Source organism: Heloderma suspectum, chromosome 2 (assembly GCF_057233095.1).
Source record: "Heloderma suspectum isolate Gila_16-S chromosome 2, 16-S_ref, whole genome shotgun sequence".
Lineage (NCBI taxonomy): Eukaryota > Metazoa > Chordata > Lepidosauria > Squamata > Helodermatidae > Heloderma > Heloderma suspectum.
This window is the reverse complement of record NC_139459.1, coordinates 163,891,070-163,906,906: the sequence shown is the minus strand read 5'-3', so window position 1 is coordinate 163,906,906 and position 15,837 is coordinate 163,891,070. Positions and strand designations below refer to the sequence as shown.

The 15,837-nt window shown below is 48.1% G+C and overlaps 1 protein-coding gene across 3 annotated transcripts in view; it reads right to left on the bottom strand.

Moving 5' to 3' along the window:
- Positions 1–474: 474 nt before the first annotated feature.
- The window catches only part of CCDC159 (coiled-coil domain containing 159), a 23,595-nt gene continuing 8,232 nt past the window's right edge, over positions 475–15,837 (bottom strand). For 2 of the 3 annotated variants that reach the window (XM_084835659.1, XM_084835657.1), the window contains exons 3-12: positions 14,711–14,744; positions 10,029–10,105; positions 9,847–9,928; positions 8,288–8,459; positions 7,486–7,553; positions 5,831–5,907; positions 4,562–4,650; positions 3,679–3,758; positions 767–871; positions 481–569 (exon numbers count right to left, since the gene is read on the bottom strand). In XM_084835659.1, the coding sequence (XP_084691785.1) occupies positions 771–871; positions 3,679–3,758; positions 4,562–4,650; positions 5,831–5,907; positions 7,486–7,553; positions 8,288–8,459; positions 9,847–9,928; positions 10,029–10,105; positions 14,711–14,744 (780 nt within the window). In that variant the 3' untranslated portion in view covers positions 481–569; positions 767–770. Of the gene's footprint in view, positions 570–766; positions 872–3,678; positions 3,759–4,561; positions 4,651–5,830; positions 5,908–7,485; positions 7,554–8,287; positions 8,460–9,846; positions 9,929–10,028; positions 10,106–14,710; positions 14,745–15,837 lie in introns of all 3 variants that reach the window. The other variant, XM_084835658.1, reaches the window with a different exon arrangement.

Here is a 15,837-nt window from a genome sequence, read left to right as displayed (position 1 = left end):
TAATTAGCAGGTTTGAGCTCATTTTCGCTTAATAGTGCAGCGGTACCCTAGAACAACGAATTACTTGAAACCAAGTTCTCTTGCCGCAGCTTCAGTTCTGTCTTTGGTATCTGATCACTCAAAGTACACATCACGCTGAAAACAACAGAAGTTGTGTCTAGTGGATAGAGAGGCAGGGTTCAGGTCCCCACAGTGGAGACAGAGAGTCTTGGGTCACCATGCTACCCCAGTTGCCCTGTATCAGGGAGCCAGAATGGTCTGTAGATCAGTGGTAGGGCAAATGTTTTGCACACAGAAGGTCCCAGGTTCAATCCCCAGCATCTCCAGGTAGGGCTGGGAAAGAATCCTGCCTGAAACACTGGAGCTGCTGCTGCCAGTCAGGGTCAATAATACTGGGCTAGATGGACCCAGGGTCTGACTCAGAATAAGGCAGCTTCCTATGTTCCTAAGTCAATGACGCCCAGAACAAGCCTTCCAAGTGGTTTGGTTTAATTTCATCTGCATGGGCAAAAATGCAGCTCCAAAGAAGAGCCCAGTTTCTCTCCAGGATCTTGCATCTCATTCTGTTCCTAAGAAGAGAGGAGGGGAGGTGCAGTTAGTTTGTCTGACACCCAAGTCAGATTGGTGGAGCGGGAACGAGTCTGGTGGCTTGCACACCTTGGATGCAATTCCTGCTCGGGAGTGGAGAATACTCCGGTGTAGCTGAACTCCTGGGGAGGACGGTGAAGGAGGCGGGGGGAGAAAGGGAAATGACTTCAGGGCTCACCATTCTATGAGCTGCACTCTGGGCTGCTGTAGTGCTGGTGCAGGGCTGAGTCAGAGAGAATGGTGCCAGGTGAGTTTGGCTTCCGATGTTGTTGGTTTGCCCGGCCTGCAAAAAAAGCCGAGAGAGATTTCTCCAGAGGAGCTGAGCATTTGTAATTGGTTGTCACTTTCCTTTGTTTCTATATGAATTTAGTCGTTCATGTTGTTGTCGTCGTTGTTGTTTATTCGTTCAGTCGCTTCTGACTCTTCATGACTTCATGGACCAGCCCATGCCAGAACTTCCTGTCGGCCATTGCCGACATTCACTCATGTACAAAACTATTTATGAGTCTCCTTTTGGCCTATAAGGGCCGCACACACATTAAGAAATGAATTCCCGCACATACCCTGGTGCCTCCAACAGAAACTAAGGCCTGCCTATAAGGTGGCCATTTATGAATTCAAAGAAGAGGAAATGCATCACCAAAAAAGAGGACAAAAGATGACACCAATTTGCATAAAAATGACCTAAATCATATCCCTTATGAATATACAGTGGAGGTGAGGAATAGATTTCAGGGATTAGACCTGATAGACAGAGTGCCTGAGGAACTATGGACGGAGGTCCGTAACATTGTTCAGGAGGCAGCAACTCAATTCATCCCAAAGAAAAAGAAATGCAAAAAAGCAAAGTGGCTGTCTGATGAGGCTTTACAAGGAGCTGAGGAAAGAAGGGAAGCGAAAAGCAAGGGAGAAAGGGGAAGATATATCCAACTGAATGCAGAGTTCCAGGGAATAGCAAGGAGAGACAAGAAGGCCTTCTTAAATGAACAATGCAAAGAAATCGAGGAAAACAAAAGAATGGGAAAGACTAGAGATCTCTTCAAGAAAATCGGAGATCTCAAGGGAACGTTTTGTGCAAAGACGGGCATGATAAAGGACAAAGAAGGCAGGGACCTAACAGAAGCAGATGAGATTAAGAAGAGGTGGAAAGAATACACAGAAGAACTATATAGGAAAGATCTTAATGTCCCTGATAGCCATGATAGTGCAGTCACTGAACTTGAGCCGGACATCCTAGAGAGTGAAGTCAAGTGGGCCTTAGCAAGCATTACTAACAACAAAGCTGGTGGAGATTACAGTATTCCAGCTGAGCTATTTAAAATCCTAAAAGATGATGCTGTTAAAGTGCTGCACTCAATATGCCAACACATTTGGAACACTCAACAGTGGCCACAAGACTGGAAAAGGTCAGTTTACATTCCAATTCCAAAGAAGGGCAACGCCAAAGAGTGTTCAAACTACTGCACAATTGCGCTCATTTCACATGCCAGCAAGGTTATGCTCAAAATCCTACAAGCTAGGCTTCAGCAGCATGTGAACCGAGAACTACCAGAAGTACAAGCTGGGTTTTGAAGAGGCAGAGGAACTAGAGATCAAATCGCCAACATTCGCTGGATCATGGAGAAAGCAAGAGAATTCCAGAAAAAATATCTATTTCTGCTTCATTGACTACACTAAAGCCTTTGATCGTGTGGATCACAACAAACTCTGGCAAATTCTTAAAGAGATGGGAGTACCAGAACACCTTACCTGTCTCCTGAGAAACCTGTACGAGGGTCAAGAAGCAACAGTAAGAACCGGACATGGAACAACCGATTTGTTCAAAATTGGGAAAGGAGTATGACAAGGCTGTATATTGTCGCCCTGCTTATTTAATTTATATGCAGAGTACATCATGAGAAACGCCGGGTTGGATGAATCACAGGTCGGAATTAAGATTGCTGGGAGAATTAACAACCTCAGATACGCAGACGATACCACCCTAATGGCAGAAAGCGAAGAGGATCTCAAGAGCCTCTTGTGGAGGGTGAAAGTGGAGAGTGCAAAAGCTGGTTTGAAACTCAACATTAAACAAACGAAGATCATGGCATCTGGCCCCATCACTTCCTGGCATATAGAAGGGGAAGAAATGGAAGCAGTGGCAGATTTTACTTTCTTGGGCTCCAAGATCACCGCAGAAGGTGACTGTAGCCATGAAATTAAAAGACGCTTGCTCCTTGGGAGGAAAGCTATGGCACACCTAGACAGCATAGTAAGAAGCAGAGACATCACCTTGCCAACAAAGGTCCGTCTAATCAAAGCTATGGTTTTCCCAGTAGTAATGTATGGCTGTGAGAGCTGGACTATAAGGAAGGCTGAGCGCCGAAGAATTGATGCTTTCGAACTGTGGTGCTGGAGAAGACTCTTACGCGTCCCCTGGACTGCAAGGAGGTCAAATCAGTCAATCCTAAAGGAAATCAACCCTGACTGCTCATTGGAAGGACAGATACTGAAACTGAAGCTCAAATACTTTGGCCACCTAATGTGAAGAGAAAACTCCCTGGAAAAGACCCTGATGCTGGGAAAGATTGAAGGCAAAAGGAGAAGGGGACGGCAGAGGATGAGATGGCTGGATAGCATCACCGATGCAATGAATATGAACTTGAGCACGCTCCAGGAGAGAGTGGAGGACAGGAAGGCCTGGCGTGCTATGGTCCATGGGGTCACGAAGAGTCAGACATGACTTAACGACTGAACAACAACAACAATCTTTAAGCCAGAGTTGAACAGCCATTCAAACAGATGATACCTTCAAACAGAGGACAGTCCTCTGACAAACCATCCTCTATAAACGAGGACACATGGCCATCCAATCTGCCTCCTCTAGCTGAGTGTGTTCCCCCAACTTCCACCGAGTCCCTGCACTGTGGTAAGCTCTGATTTGCACCAGCTGAAGACTCGAGTCGAAAGAAGTAAGTTGCACTGACCCCAAAGAGGGATGCCCCTGCTGGGAAAGCATGGGGGTTGGCGTGTTCTCACAGCCCAACGTGGCCCACGCTGGCATTCTTTCTAATCAGTGGTGGGGATCCCAGACCCACTGCCACCACTCACCTTTCATTCTCGAAGACCCCCTCCTGTCACTCCAGATGCTGCAACTGGTGATGGAGTTGCGTAGAGTGTTGACAGCCGACCTGTATGGGAGGGAGAGATGAGGAGCTCCTCTGATTTCCTTTGTGGCCCACCTGCTGCAGAGATCAAAGAGCAGGAGAGCCCCCCAGCCATTCCTGAGTTGGCCTTCGCTGTTGGTAGTACCGAAAGCTCTCTATGCCCACTGAAGCGGTGCTCCTCACCCCTGAAATCACCGTCTGGTTGATCTCTCAGGCACAGGGCAGCTTCTCACCTTTCAGTTTCATATCTAGTGATCCAAAACCTGTATTTTGTAATGTGCGAATGGTCACACAGGTTGGGGGGGGGGGCCTGATTCATGACCCTCTTTTCATTTCCAGGCATGCAGAACCATTCATCCAGAATACAGACGTGTCCTTACACTCACGTTTGAATCTGCTTGCATCAAGATGTAAGGTGAGGGGTAGCCTTGAAAGATGGAACTTTCTGCTGCAGGAAGTTCAAGCCCCATGAACTACTTCAGCCTGCCTCAACCTGGTGCTCTCCAGATGTGTTGGGCTGCAACTCCCATCATTCTCAGTCAACATGGCCCATGCTGGCTGGGGATGATGGGAGTTGCAGTCCAACCCAACTGGAGGGCACCAGGTTGGGGAAGGCCGTGCGACATGTTCCAGTGTCCTATAAGATGGAGCCAGGTTCCCCATGCCAAAGTCCACAGAAGTGGAAGGAGGAGGGATCAAGACATTCTTCCCACCAGGCTAGCTATCTTTCACACTGCCAGGCAGCTCACAGCACCATCAAAGAGGCTGAGGCCAGGAGAGGGCAGGCCAGACTTTCCCTGGCAGGGGCTCCCAGGGGCTGCTCTTACCAGATGTCGTTCAGCTCTTCAGATGTGGGCTTATTATCCACAGCTTCTGATGCATCATTTGGGATTCTGTCTTTCATCTGGGTCAGGAACTACAAGAAAGGCCAGGGGCAAAAGTGATTAAACTAGCAAGCAGCCAGCCAGGCTCCATGTCTTGAACATCACCCCCCCCCCCGCCCCCCGGCCTTTTTGTTGTTGCTTGGTTTACCATCTTGCCTGATGAAGAGTTGTGTAGCACTGGAAAGTTTGCGCAGTATTTTATGACCCTTGATTTGGCCTAATCAAGGCATTACAGTGATATAAATGCTGGCATTGGGTGTGTGTGTGGGGGGGGGGGAGGGAATTTTCCCTCAAACTTTATGATTAATTCTTCTTTACCCTTATCCATCTCAGACAGGCTGAAAGGGCTTCAGCCGTCCGGCATCCTTGAAACATTATTATAGACCCAAATGGATGGATGGGGTGAGTGATGGAGTGGAGCGGAAAGCCAAAGACCCACTGAATTCCAGAAAATCAACCAGCTTGCCTGCAGAAGCTATAGCCCAGGCTCACAGCAATATAACCCAGTTACTCTCCCAATCAGTTGTCCCCTTCCAGTGTTCCGGAAACATTACCTTCCTTCTGCCCTTGGAATCAGAGAAATTAACGGAGTAATAGAGGTCTACAATCTATGATGGCTAAATGGAACCTTCATGTTCAGAGGCAGTATCTCTGTGAACACTAGCTCCTGGTTCCTGGATGGTTGGGGCAGGGGGACAGCTGGGGAGAGCTGGTGATTTTTATGCCCTGCCAGTGGGTTTCTTGGAAACAGGTGGCTGGCCACCATGGGAAACAGGTACTGAAGTAGCTGAACCTTTGATCTGTTCCAGCAGCAGGGCTCTTCTTTTGCTCTTTGATGGGCAGAGCTATAAATCCTAAATACACCTTAGAAACTCAGGATTACCCAGAACCCTGAAATCATCATCCAGTCTAACTCTCTGCCTTAAGGCAGGATTTGCTCCTCACCCTGCACCATCCTGCTACAGGAGTGGTCCAGAGGGACATGACATTAGGTGTCCCTGATCACTGGAAGGGGACACCTGGCTGGGAGGGTGGCTGGTTTATACTGCAGTGAGCCTGGCGTAGATTATAGCTGTTACAGGGAAGCTTGGCTGGTTTTCTGGAATTCAGCAGGCCTTTCCACTCCTCTTCATCACTCACTAGTCCAACACTCCAACCACGACACCCACACCAGGATTCAACTCAAGAACTGAGCTGAGCAGAGCCACTCACCTTGGTGCACTTCATTTGATTCTCCTGCATTTTCTTAATGCTGACCAAGTTCCTAGTAATGTCCACTTCCTGGTCCTCTAGGATAAGAGCCCAAACACACCTGGTCAGGATTCTTCCCACTGCTACATTTCAACCCCCGCCTCAGGGCAGCACCCAGCACACATGCTCTTCCTTGTCACGCAAGCAGGCCTTGAGAACAGCCGCCACCGCCACAGGTTGAGACCTACGTCTTATCTCCAGCAGAGGCCTTGAGGTTTCTGGGCCTTGATGCAGAAAGGGCCTTTTGCTTGCTGCCTAGCAGATGAAAAGTGGTGGAGGGAGCAGGGTGGAGGGGGCTGCATCTGGAATGAGCCTCTTCGGTCACTGGGTGAGGGGAGGGTTCTCGGGAGGATATGGAGGGATACGGTGGCCTGCCAGCAGAAAGGCGACAGACATGGGAAGCTGGCTTTGGACAGCCAGGTATTCAGCAAAGCACTACACTGTTGGGGTGTGTGGAGCCTGGGAACTGGTTACACAGCGCTAAAGCTCCCCAGTTTGCCTTCCCCACCTTCCAAACCTTTACCCCCCCATACCTGCTCCAAGACCAATCTCACTTTCTTCAGCGGCCAATGGTAATTCTGGCCATCCACCCACACATACCACCACTTAGCCCTTAGCAAACTGAACAGCAATCACAGGGGACATATTTACAACCTGAACTCCATCAAAAAGGAAGAGAGATGGGTTTACCTGAGGCTTAACATATGCACACTGTAGGAAAACAAGCAGAACACCCTGCATGGATTTGAGTACTTCAAATCATGTCAACGCCAACACAGTTTCCTCTTTAGCTGAGAGATAACAGTCTTCTCCAACATGATGCCCTCCAGATGTTCTGGATGACAACTCCCAGCAGCCCAAGCCAGCATGGGCAATGGACACGGATGATGGGGGTTGTAGTCCAAAACATCTGGAAGGTGCCAGGTTGGGGAAGGCTGATTTAGAAGATGGAGGGGATTATGATATAGTGTCAATAACCTTGACGTCTATCATGTTCTCCTAGAAAAACAAAGAAACGTAGAACTTGAAAGGACTCTCATAAGGGGAATTTTTAATTAAAATACACACTCAAAAGGTTAGTTGTCGATGGTCTGCAATCAAACTGAAGGAAGGAGAATAATGGTTCACCTCTGAGGATGAAACAAGAAAGCAATCATGTTAAATTAAAAGGAAATCTTCCTAATTAGTAACAGCAGCTCCTGGGAGGCTTTGGAATCTCCCTCTTACAAGATTTTAAAGAAAGGGCCCAGGGGAGCTTTAGGTAAATAACTATTCAGCCGTAGGAAGAAGGGCTGGGCTAGGCATTGGCCACTATATGAATGCAGGTAGACCATGAACCAAGGAGCAAACACCTTTTCCCTCTGCTTCCCTGAGAAGGTGACCAGGTGAATTATGCTCAGGTCCAAAGGAGTTTGCATTTATCACCCGATCAGCTTGTGGGGGGATGTTTGGGGCTCTACTGCAGAGGAGGACCCAGAAGGCTGGAGAGCCACAGCCACACTGAAAGTAGAGGAGATGGGGGTGGGGAAATATCACTGGAAAATTCACTGCACGTGGGGGGGGGGGGGCAGCTGCTGCAAATGACCCCAGAGAATATCGCTGTAACAGCTACGTACTCAGTTTCTGATGGATGTGCCGCAGTTCACCCTGCACGGCTTCCAGCTCCTCCCAAAGGAACTTCTTGCTGCCAGGGGAAGAGGAAAAGAAAGCAGAGGAGCTTTAGAATACAGCGCTGGAGAATGCCCCCCTCCCCAAGTAGCACCAACTCTTAGGCAGGGCAGCCACCCTCTCAGTGCGCAGTCACTGCCCTCCGGCCCTTGGTCCGCTTAAAATCTTCTGCCAAGCTCCCTCCCCTCTGGTCTAACACTCAGGTCTGCTTTGGCCACAATAGCAACAGAGAGGGATTTGTCACGGGGCCCATGGAGACCCAGCTCAGCCAGGAATGGACCTGGGTTCCTTGGAAAAGGCTCTTGCTCAGCGTCCATGGGAATAAGTTCATCTACAGCTGCCTTAAGAAAGGGGTGCTGAGCCTTAGGCCCGTGGGCCAAATCTGGCCTGCTTGAGGTCCCAATCTAGGCCTCTGGAGTTTGCCATATGGCCCCATCCTCTTTCCCCCAACCGCCAATTATTTGGTGGTTTCCCAGGTTTGCAGTTCCCACCCTCACCCCCATTCTACATGGTTAAAATGCCTCTCCTTAGGCTTAGTTACTGACAGCTTTAAGCTAAAATATACTGGTATTTTTTACACTGCTCCTTTTGCCTTCGGCCCCACCCACCAGTGGAATGTGCCCCGCATGAGCTTCTCTGAAACTGAATTCGTCCCTCAGGGGGAAGCGGGTTCAACACCCCTGCCTTAAGGACTGTGCTCCAGTTCAGGGGCCCTTTCCTCTGCCCTGCCCACTCTGCCGTTTCTCCCACCTCTCGAGGACCTCTTGAGACAGGCTTTCCACAGAGCTTTCCTTCTGGATCATGGAGCCCTGGAGTCCTTCCACCTCCTTGGACATGGCTTTCCAAACCTCCTGGATCCTTCTCTGCATTAGACCATCAAGCATCTCCCCACGGGATGAGCGAGCGGCAAACTGTACCTCCTCTGGACAGAAGGAGACAGATGGGTTGGCTCACCAAGACCACCAGTGGAGTTGCAGCACAAAACAGCCTGCACCAATTCTAGGAGGCCATGGCTGCGCTGCACATCTTTAATGGCGCAAGAGCGGGATTTGGTACCAGGTGCAGAACTCAGGATGCAAAGATTCTCAGCTTCCATTTTTAAATTAATAGGTTTCTAGTCCTTAAGGTTGCGGAGATAAGGACTAGAAACAAATTCTACAAAGCTTCTTGCTCCATATCCCACGGTAACTAGAAGCTGAACAGTGTATCCAGAAATAAATGACCTTGGCCTTTCTTGGTGCAGGATTCCAGGTGTGTGGATTTTTTTTAACAGACTCTATACACCCTGAGGTATATGGAGGTGACGGACTCGACCTTGGGGAAGCTGGGGGTGGCGATGGGTGACAGGAAGCTCTGGCGTGGGCTGGTCCATGAAGTCACGAAGAGTCGGAAGCGACTGAACGAATAAACAACAACACACACCCTGAAGGGAGTGGCTCATTTACATCATTAATATCAACTCACTGGGTGCACATGTGATGTATATCTGAAACATAGGAAGCTGCCTTATACCGAGTCAGGCTGGCAGCAGCTCTCTGGGGTTTCAGGCAGGAATCTTTTCTAGCCCTACCTGGAGAAGCTCAGGATTGAACTTGTTACCTTCTGCATGCAAAGCATGAGCTCTTCTGCTGAGCTACAGACCCAAAGCTGTATGGTTCATCAGCAGCACACAGGAATTGGGAATGTACTAATTCTCTGTGATTTGTTAAGATGGACATTGTGTAAGGTTGCTTTCCTACAACCATTCAAGTGTCAGTCATGACAGACTTGGGAGCCCAAAGTAAAACACACTAGCAATTTTTCCAGATTGCGTCACACTGAAAAGCATGAGCACTGCTCTACAATTCATTACAATGGTGCTTCTGAAGAAGGGCTGGGGAAAGGAGGATGTGTACCCTACCTGTACTGTTTCAGGTGTGCATTCACAGACTCATAGGGTTGGAAGGGACCTACAAGACTGTCGAGTCCAACCCCCTGCTCAGTGCAGCAAGCCTGATTCCCAGCCAGGCTCCCATCCAAGTACTAACCAGGGCTGACCCTGCTTAGCTTCCGAGATCAGGTGAGATCAGGCTAGAAATGTGATTTACTAAGATGCGAAACTCCAGGTAAAATTCTGAATGCACAGAATTCCAAAAGATGAACATCTCAGCACACCATCAAGTTCAAATTATTCCCCTTGGGTGCGGGATGCCTCCTGCTATGTGGGGTCTTAGACAGGCCTCATCCTGCAACATCACAAGCAGCAGCAACATGAATTTCAAAGCCAAGTGTCAGCGAGGCTGGCGCTTTCTTATCGTCACACTCCTCACCTTCCAGTTCCTTGATCCTACCCTGCTGCTGGTGGCTCTCCTGCTCCAGCAAAGTAATGGAGTGGCTCAATGCCTGAAAGGCCTGGCAGAAAGACATGGACAGGGTTAATGTACACAGTGGCTGCCTGTTCATCCGAGGCACCTAGATCACAGGTATCTCAATCCTCCCCACTCATACTTACCTTGGTTTGGGCATGGAGCTGAGCTTTGATGAGCTCCACATCATTTTTCAGGACCATCTGAGATTCAGGCATCATCACTGCAAGGGAAACACAGAAGTTATGCCTGAGCAAAGCCAGCTCTGGGATTCATTGAGGTGCTGCAAGGGAGTGGGTACCCAGAACCAGTCAGGAGGGCAATGCCCAGTTAGCAAGAGCTCAATGTCAACTGCCTTCCAGCCAGGAGACTTTCTGTGCAGGAGGTCTACTATATGCTGGCCTGCAAGTGTGACCTACTTGAGTCAGGAAGGGCTTTACTTTTTCCTGAATGATTTTTGGTCCCCACACCCCCTTCCCTTATCTTTGAGGGTTCAGGGGCTGCACAGTTAGGGTTCTGGATCATATGACTAGGTTATGCCAGCACCCTAACCCTAAGAGATCAGGATTGTGCACAGGGGCTGGCATGCACACAGGGCTCAACGTGCTTAGGGCCAATCCATACCACCTGTACACCTTGACTTTATAAGGCACTGCAAATGAGGACAAGGCCTGTATGCATCGGGCTCTACATGGACAAGGCTTGGCAAAATGTCAGAAGACAGAGACGGGTGGCAAGCAGGATCCGGGGAAATGGGCCGAGGGGAGCGTCATTAACCTTTGGACAGGTCCTCCCGCCTTGTCCTTCCTCACAAAGCAGAATAGATTATGCAAAACAAGTGCAGGGATGCAAATATCCTTCACTTCCATAATGAGAGAACTTGGCTTTTCCTTGCATGGAAGTTTGACTCCTGGATTTCTTTTATAGCACATACAGCACCAAGGATGACTCAGTTAATCCTGCTTCTATGCCTGTAAAAAGGAGGCACAGAGTTCCAGCTTCCCGACAAAGCCCAGCCCTCTAGTGAACTGGAAAGCTTCTGCGTGTAGCCCTTGGGCACGTGTGGCTGTTGTCAGTGGCCAATGCTTAATTCTGAAAACTACAGGTATTGGGGTTCACATTTTATTCCATCACTGCTGTAATGACTGCAAAAACCCACTGTTGTTTATTATCGCTTCACATCTTCCAGGGTTGAACCCTGACACAGAAAACAGGTGCCCTGGCTCAAAGTTACCCCTGCTAGTGGTGGTACACACCCCACCACCATTCTACAGAGTGTGGTTTGGCAAGCGCCAATGGAAAGTGACAGGCAGATATCAGGAAGTACAGAGCTCCAGTGGATCCAAGGGCAGCAAGAGAGAGCGGGTGGAATCAGGAAACGGAGGATAAGATCTTGGGCTTACGGAAGGGTACCAGAGGAGTGGAGGGAGTGGAAAAGGGAATGGATAGAGAGAAGTGCTCAAAAAAAAGCGGGAGCAGGAAAGTGAAGTCATTCAAAAGCGAGAGGAAGACATCTTAGCTAAAAAGTGAGGCCAGGCAAAGAACAACCGCACTAAAGGTCATTAGCATAGAAATGATGACACTGGTGGCCAAAAGAATGAATAACAGAGCCAAGAGGGAGGATATCGACAGTAAAAGGAAGACCCAAGACAGAACCATGGGGAATGTCAGTGGGTGGTGGGCAAGGGCGTTGCTAGGTTCTTAAAAGATCTGTGGCACAGGCCCATAACAAAAATTTGCGCATACACACACACACACACACACACACACAGAGTGTGTGTGTGTGTGTGTGTGTGTGTGTATCTCTCTCTCTCTCTCCGAGTCTAAGTGCACGACTAGTGTGTGTGTGTGTGTGCGTGTGTGGTGTGTGCATGCGGTATGCTTGTATGTATAGATTACATACATACATAAGAAATGTGCATTGTCCCCCCACCCCACTTCAACTCAGACCCCGATTCAGCATTTTGGAAAACATCCCGCTTCTGCTTGGGCCAATCTGTAGTCGGACCATTTCAGCTCAGCACCAAACCTGAGTCAATGTTTGGAAAAATGAGTCTTTATGCTTCCTGTTGACTACCATGGGAAATTAGACAAATGTAACTTTTTTCTCTTGGTCAGAACTGGATGATAATTTCAGGCATGGTAGCCCCCTAGAAGGAGATTACACCTGCCCAATGTCAGGGGAAAAAAATAGGTGCAGGGTTTATATTCTGATGTTCTTTTAAAGGGAACTGCCAATAACATTTTTATTACTTGGAAGAAGTGGATAAAAATTTCATGATTCATTGCCCCATCAGAGGAGATCATGTCTGCCAAATTTCAGAATGCTAACCACAAGGGTTTTTGTTCAAGGGTGGCCTTGACATTTTGAGGTCTCCAAAAGAGGACATACTTATCTCCCTATGTTCCTTGTGGACCATTGTTCTGAAAATTACAGACAGCCTACAGTTGTCCCTAAGTAAGAAACCAGCAAAGTTTCAGAAGGATAGGTGCAGCAGTTCATGTGGAAGGGGAGTTCTCCAATTTGGGGGAGGGAGTGATTTGCTTTCCCTTCCATTCACCCCTTCCCCAAAAGTTTTTGGGTAAATTTGTATGAAAATGCACAGGTCATTAGAGGTGTCCCCCAGGCAAGAAACCTGCAAAGTTTCTGAAGGATAAACATGCATGCAAATTTAGAATTACTAGAATTTATTTACATTTCACCAATGTTAGCAGCAGGGAAACGTGGGTGGGAAGGTGCTATTGCACTCATGTCCTGTTTGGGAGTTTCCTATGGGCATCTGGTTGGCCACTGTGTGAACAGAATGGTGGACTAGATGGACCTTGGTCTGATGCAGCACGATTCTTCTTTTGTTCTTAAATACAGAGTGCCTCTGAGCGTGTACAGAATGTTTTTCTTTCACCACTGAGCACTTACATTCTCCCCCTACCAATTCTATTCCCCTCCATGCAACCATCCCTCCTCATCCTCCCATCCTCCAGCAGCTCTTCATAAAAACAGATGTTTTGCTTTGTGCAACTCTCCTCTACCTCCTCCTTGTTATGCACCAGCTCTCATTTTATCTTTCTCCCCATAACTTCATTTGTGCCAAGACCTCACCAGGATTCAGCCAATGAGTCTGTTTTCAAAACTAGGGCTAATTTATGGAGAAACTCTGAGCATGTACTAAGTGCCTTTCCCTCACCACTGAAGCTAGAGTTCATGCAAAAAAAAAAAAACCCAAACCCACAAATGACAAAACATGCATAAGGCTGAGCTGAACGGGTAGTCAGTTCATTAGACAGAATTGGGTAGGCACTGTATTAAGCTTGCAGTTTGTTGTTTTTTCGTTCAGTCGCTTCCAACTCTTCGTGACTTCATGGACCAGCCCACGCCAGTACTTCCAGAATGGTTAGTGCCCTACTTCTGTCAGACTCCTTGAATTACAACTGAAAGTCCTGACTTCACTCCCATAAGGGTGTGTTTCCTTTCAACTTCAATGTGGTGGTGTACAGAGGCCAACTGCCAAAACTGTTATCCTTTTTCCAGTATTTCTGGCCCTGACTGTACTTAAATGAACCTTATGAGGTGAGGTGGCTGAGGGCTTTTTTAAAACTGTAGAACCTATTTAAAAGCCCCAGCAATTCCTCGATCATGACACCACATAGTCCTAACCCTCCCTTTGGGATTATTTGAGTCCTACAGCTATTTAGGAGTAATTAAAGTGGAGGGGGAGAAAGAAGTTTGTGGAGACTGATTGCATCCTTTGCTGTACTGAAGCTACTAAACTTCTGCAGAAGCTAAAGGTTCCAGTTTGGGCAGTAAAATCAGATGCTGTGTGAAATACCAGTATTTCACATGGAGCTCTTTCTTCCCTTCCTTCTCCCTCTTCAAAATTTCATTGCAGGCAAGCTCCCAATAGTGGGCATGTAAGAGCATAAAAGTAGGAGGAGAGAGGTTTTTTATACCTCAAAAAAACCCCGACACCAGAGATTAGGGATAGCGACCTCCTAATGGTCACATTAAACACCTTCTGATTAGGATCTCTAAACTTTTTGTTTTAGACTTTGAGAAAAGGAAACTTTAAGCATGGCTAATGCAAAAGCCACTGGACCTAACAATCTGAACTTTGGCAGGCTCAGTCATCTCTATAGGGGCTGCCAGGTCCCCAAATTCCATGCACGTATGTGGAAGCACAAAAAAAATATAGCTCTTTGCTTTGACATATTTTCTTGAAAATAGCAAATATTACCTGTGATTAGCACAAAACCCACCAGACCTAACTGCCTGAAATTTGGCATATTCACTCAGCTGCATGGGGGCTTCCAAGCCTCCAAATTTCATGTATTTATCATACAAACGCAAAAAGTTATGACCATTTTTGTTTTCCAATGCAAGTCAATCAATGGGAAAATGTTTAAAAAATGGCAGTTAGGACAGCTCAAAAGATTCCGGGCACAGCTCAAAAGATCCAGGGCCCGTGCCCAGGTGCTATTCCTAACGACGCCCTTGGTGGTGGGAGAGGACCATTAAGAGAAATCTTGGAGGAACAATGCGAAAGATAGGGCCAGAATCAGGAAAGAAGAAACTCAGAGAATCCTGGAAAGTGGAGCAAAGCCTGAAAATTGACCCCTTGGCCCAGCACTGCTAAATCCCTGTTAAGAAAAGGTAGAGGGACTGAAGCCGGCTTCTCATGGAGCTGCAGCAGGGCCGGGACTCTAAGCTAGGAAGTGTTCATCCAACCCAGCTATTTTCCCTGCTTCCTTCACCAGGAGGACACCCTTTGGCTTGTCACGCTTATCCCAACCACCAGCCAACTAGTGTCACAAAGAAGAAAGCATCCCTTACCATGTGGCTTCACAGTAGCTATCTCCAGCAGACCCTGTTGCACAAAGAGGAGCAGAGAATTCTCATCAGTTTTACTCCAGTGGGCTAGTTCCTTCGCAAAGGTCTTGGGGCACAAGCCTGTAATAGCTCCACTGAACCTGATGGGGTGGGGGGGATGAGATGGTCTGGCAGCCAACGTGGGCAGAGTATTTTCTCTGATGCTCTGCCAGCAAAGGAGGGGAAACATCCCCTCTCTCATTTGTGAGAATGCCAGAAGCTGCAAGGGGTGTTCAAATGAACCTGCTCCATGCATACATCCATTACACGGAGGGGTGAGCAGGACCTTGTCCCCTGCCCTGGGCACCAACTACTGATCCCGACAACAGTGCATTCTGTGCAGCATCACAAAAGGGGCACATGCAGCTGTACACACAGAGACTCTCAATGCAATCAGGAACCTCACCCCCGAAACATCCACACATTCAGCAGAACACCAGAAAGGAAAGCCTACTACATGCATAGGGCCTCCACCAAATTGGGAACCCTGTGCATTCAGGCTTCCCATAGAGCAGAAGTTCTCTGTGCATGTGGCTGTGAATGGATAGGCTCTACTTTCCAACATTCCACTGAAAGCACAGATGTCGGGTGGGGTGCAGTCCCCCCCCGTACACACACCACCACCACCACCCTTGGCCACCTCCTTATGCTAGGGTAAGCACTGAAGCCCTGCATACTGAGAAATGTCATGGAAATTCTCAACATCCCTGCAGAAAAGCCACTGCCTCTTTTGCAGAAAAACCAAGAGGTTGCAAAAGGGCAGGTGGGGTTTCAGCACAGCACTAAAAGATACATTAAAAACATTACCCAAACAGTAAAACAGAGCAGTGTGAGTGCAAGTCAGGGAATGCCTGAGTAAACAGATACATCTTCAAAAGTTGTCTGACATTCTCCACAGTTTCCTCCTCTCAGACCACACATGGGAGAGTGTTCCAGAGGGTGGGTGCCACTACCAAGAAGGCCTGCTTATGTGCCGTGACCTGACGACACGCTGTTGGTCATGAACAGCCAGTAAGACCTTCTCAGAAGATCTCAGGGCTTGATTTGGTGAGTATAGAGGAAGGTGGTCAGCTAGGTATCCTGGTCCCGAG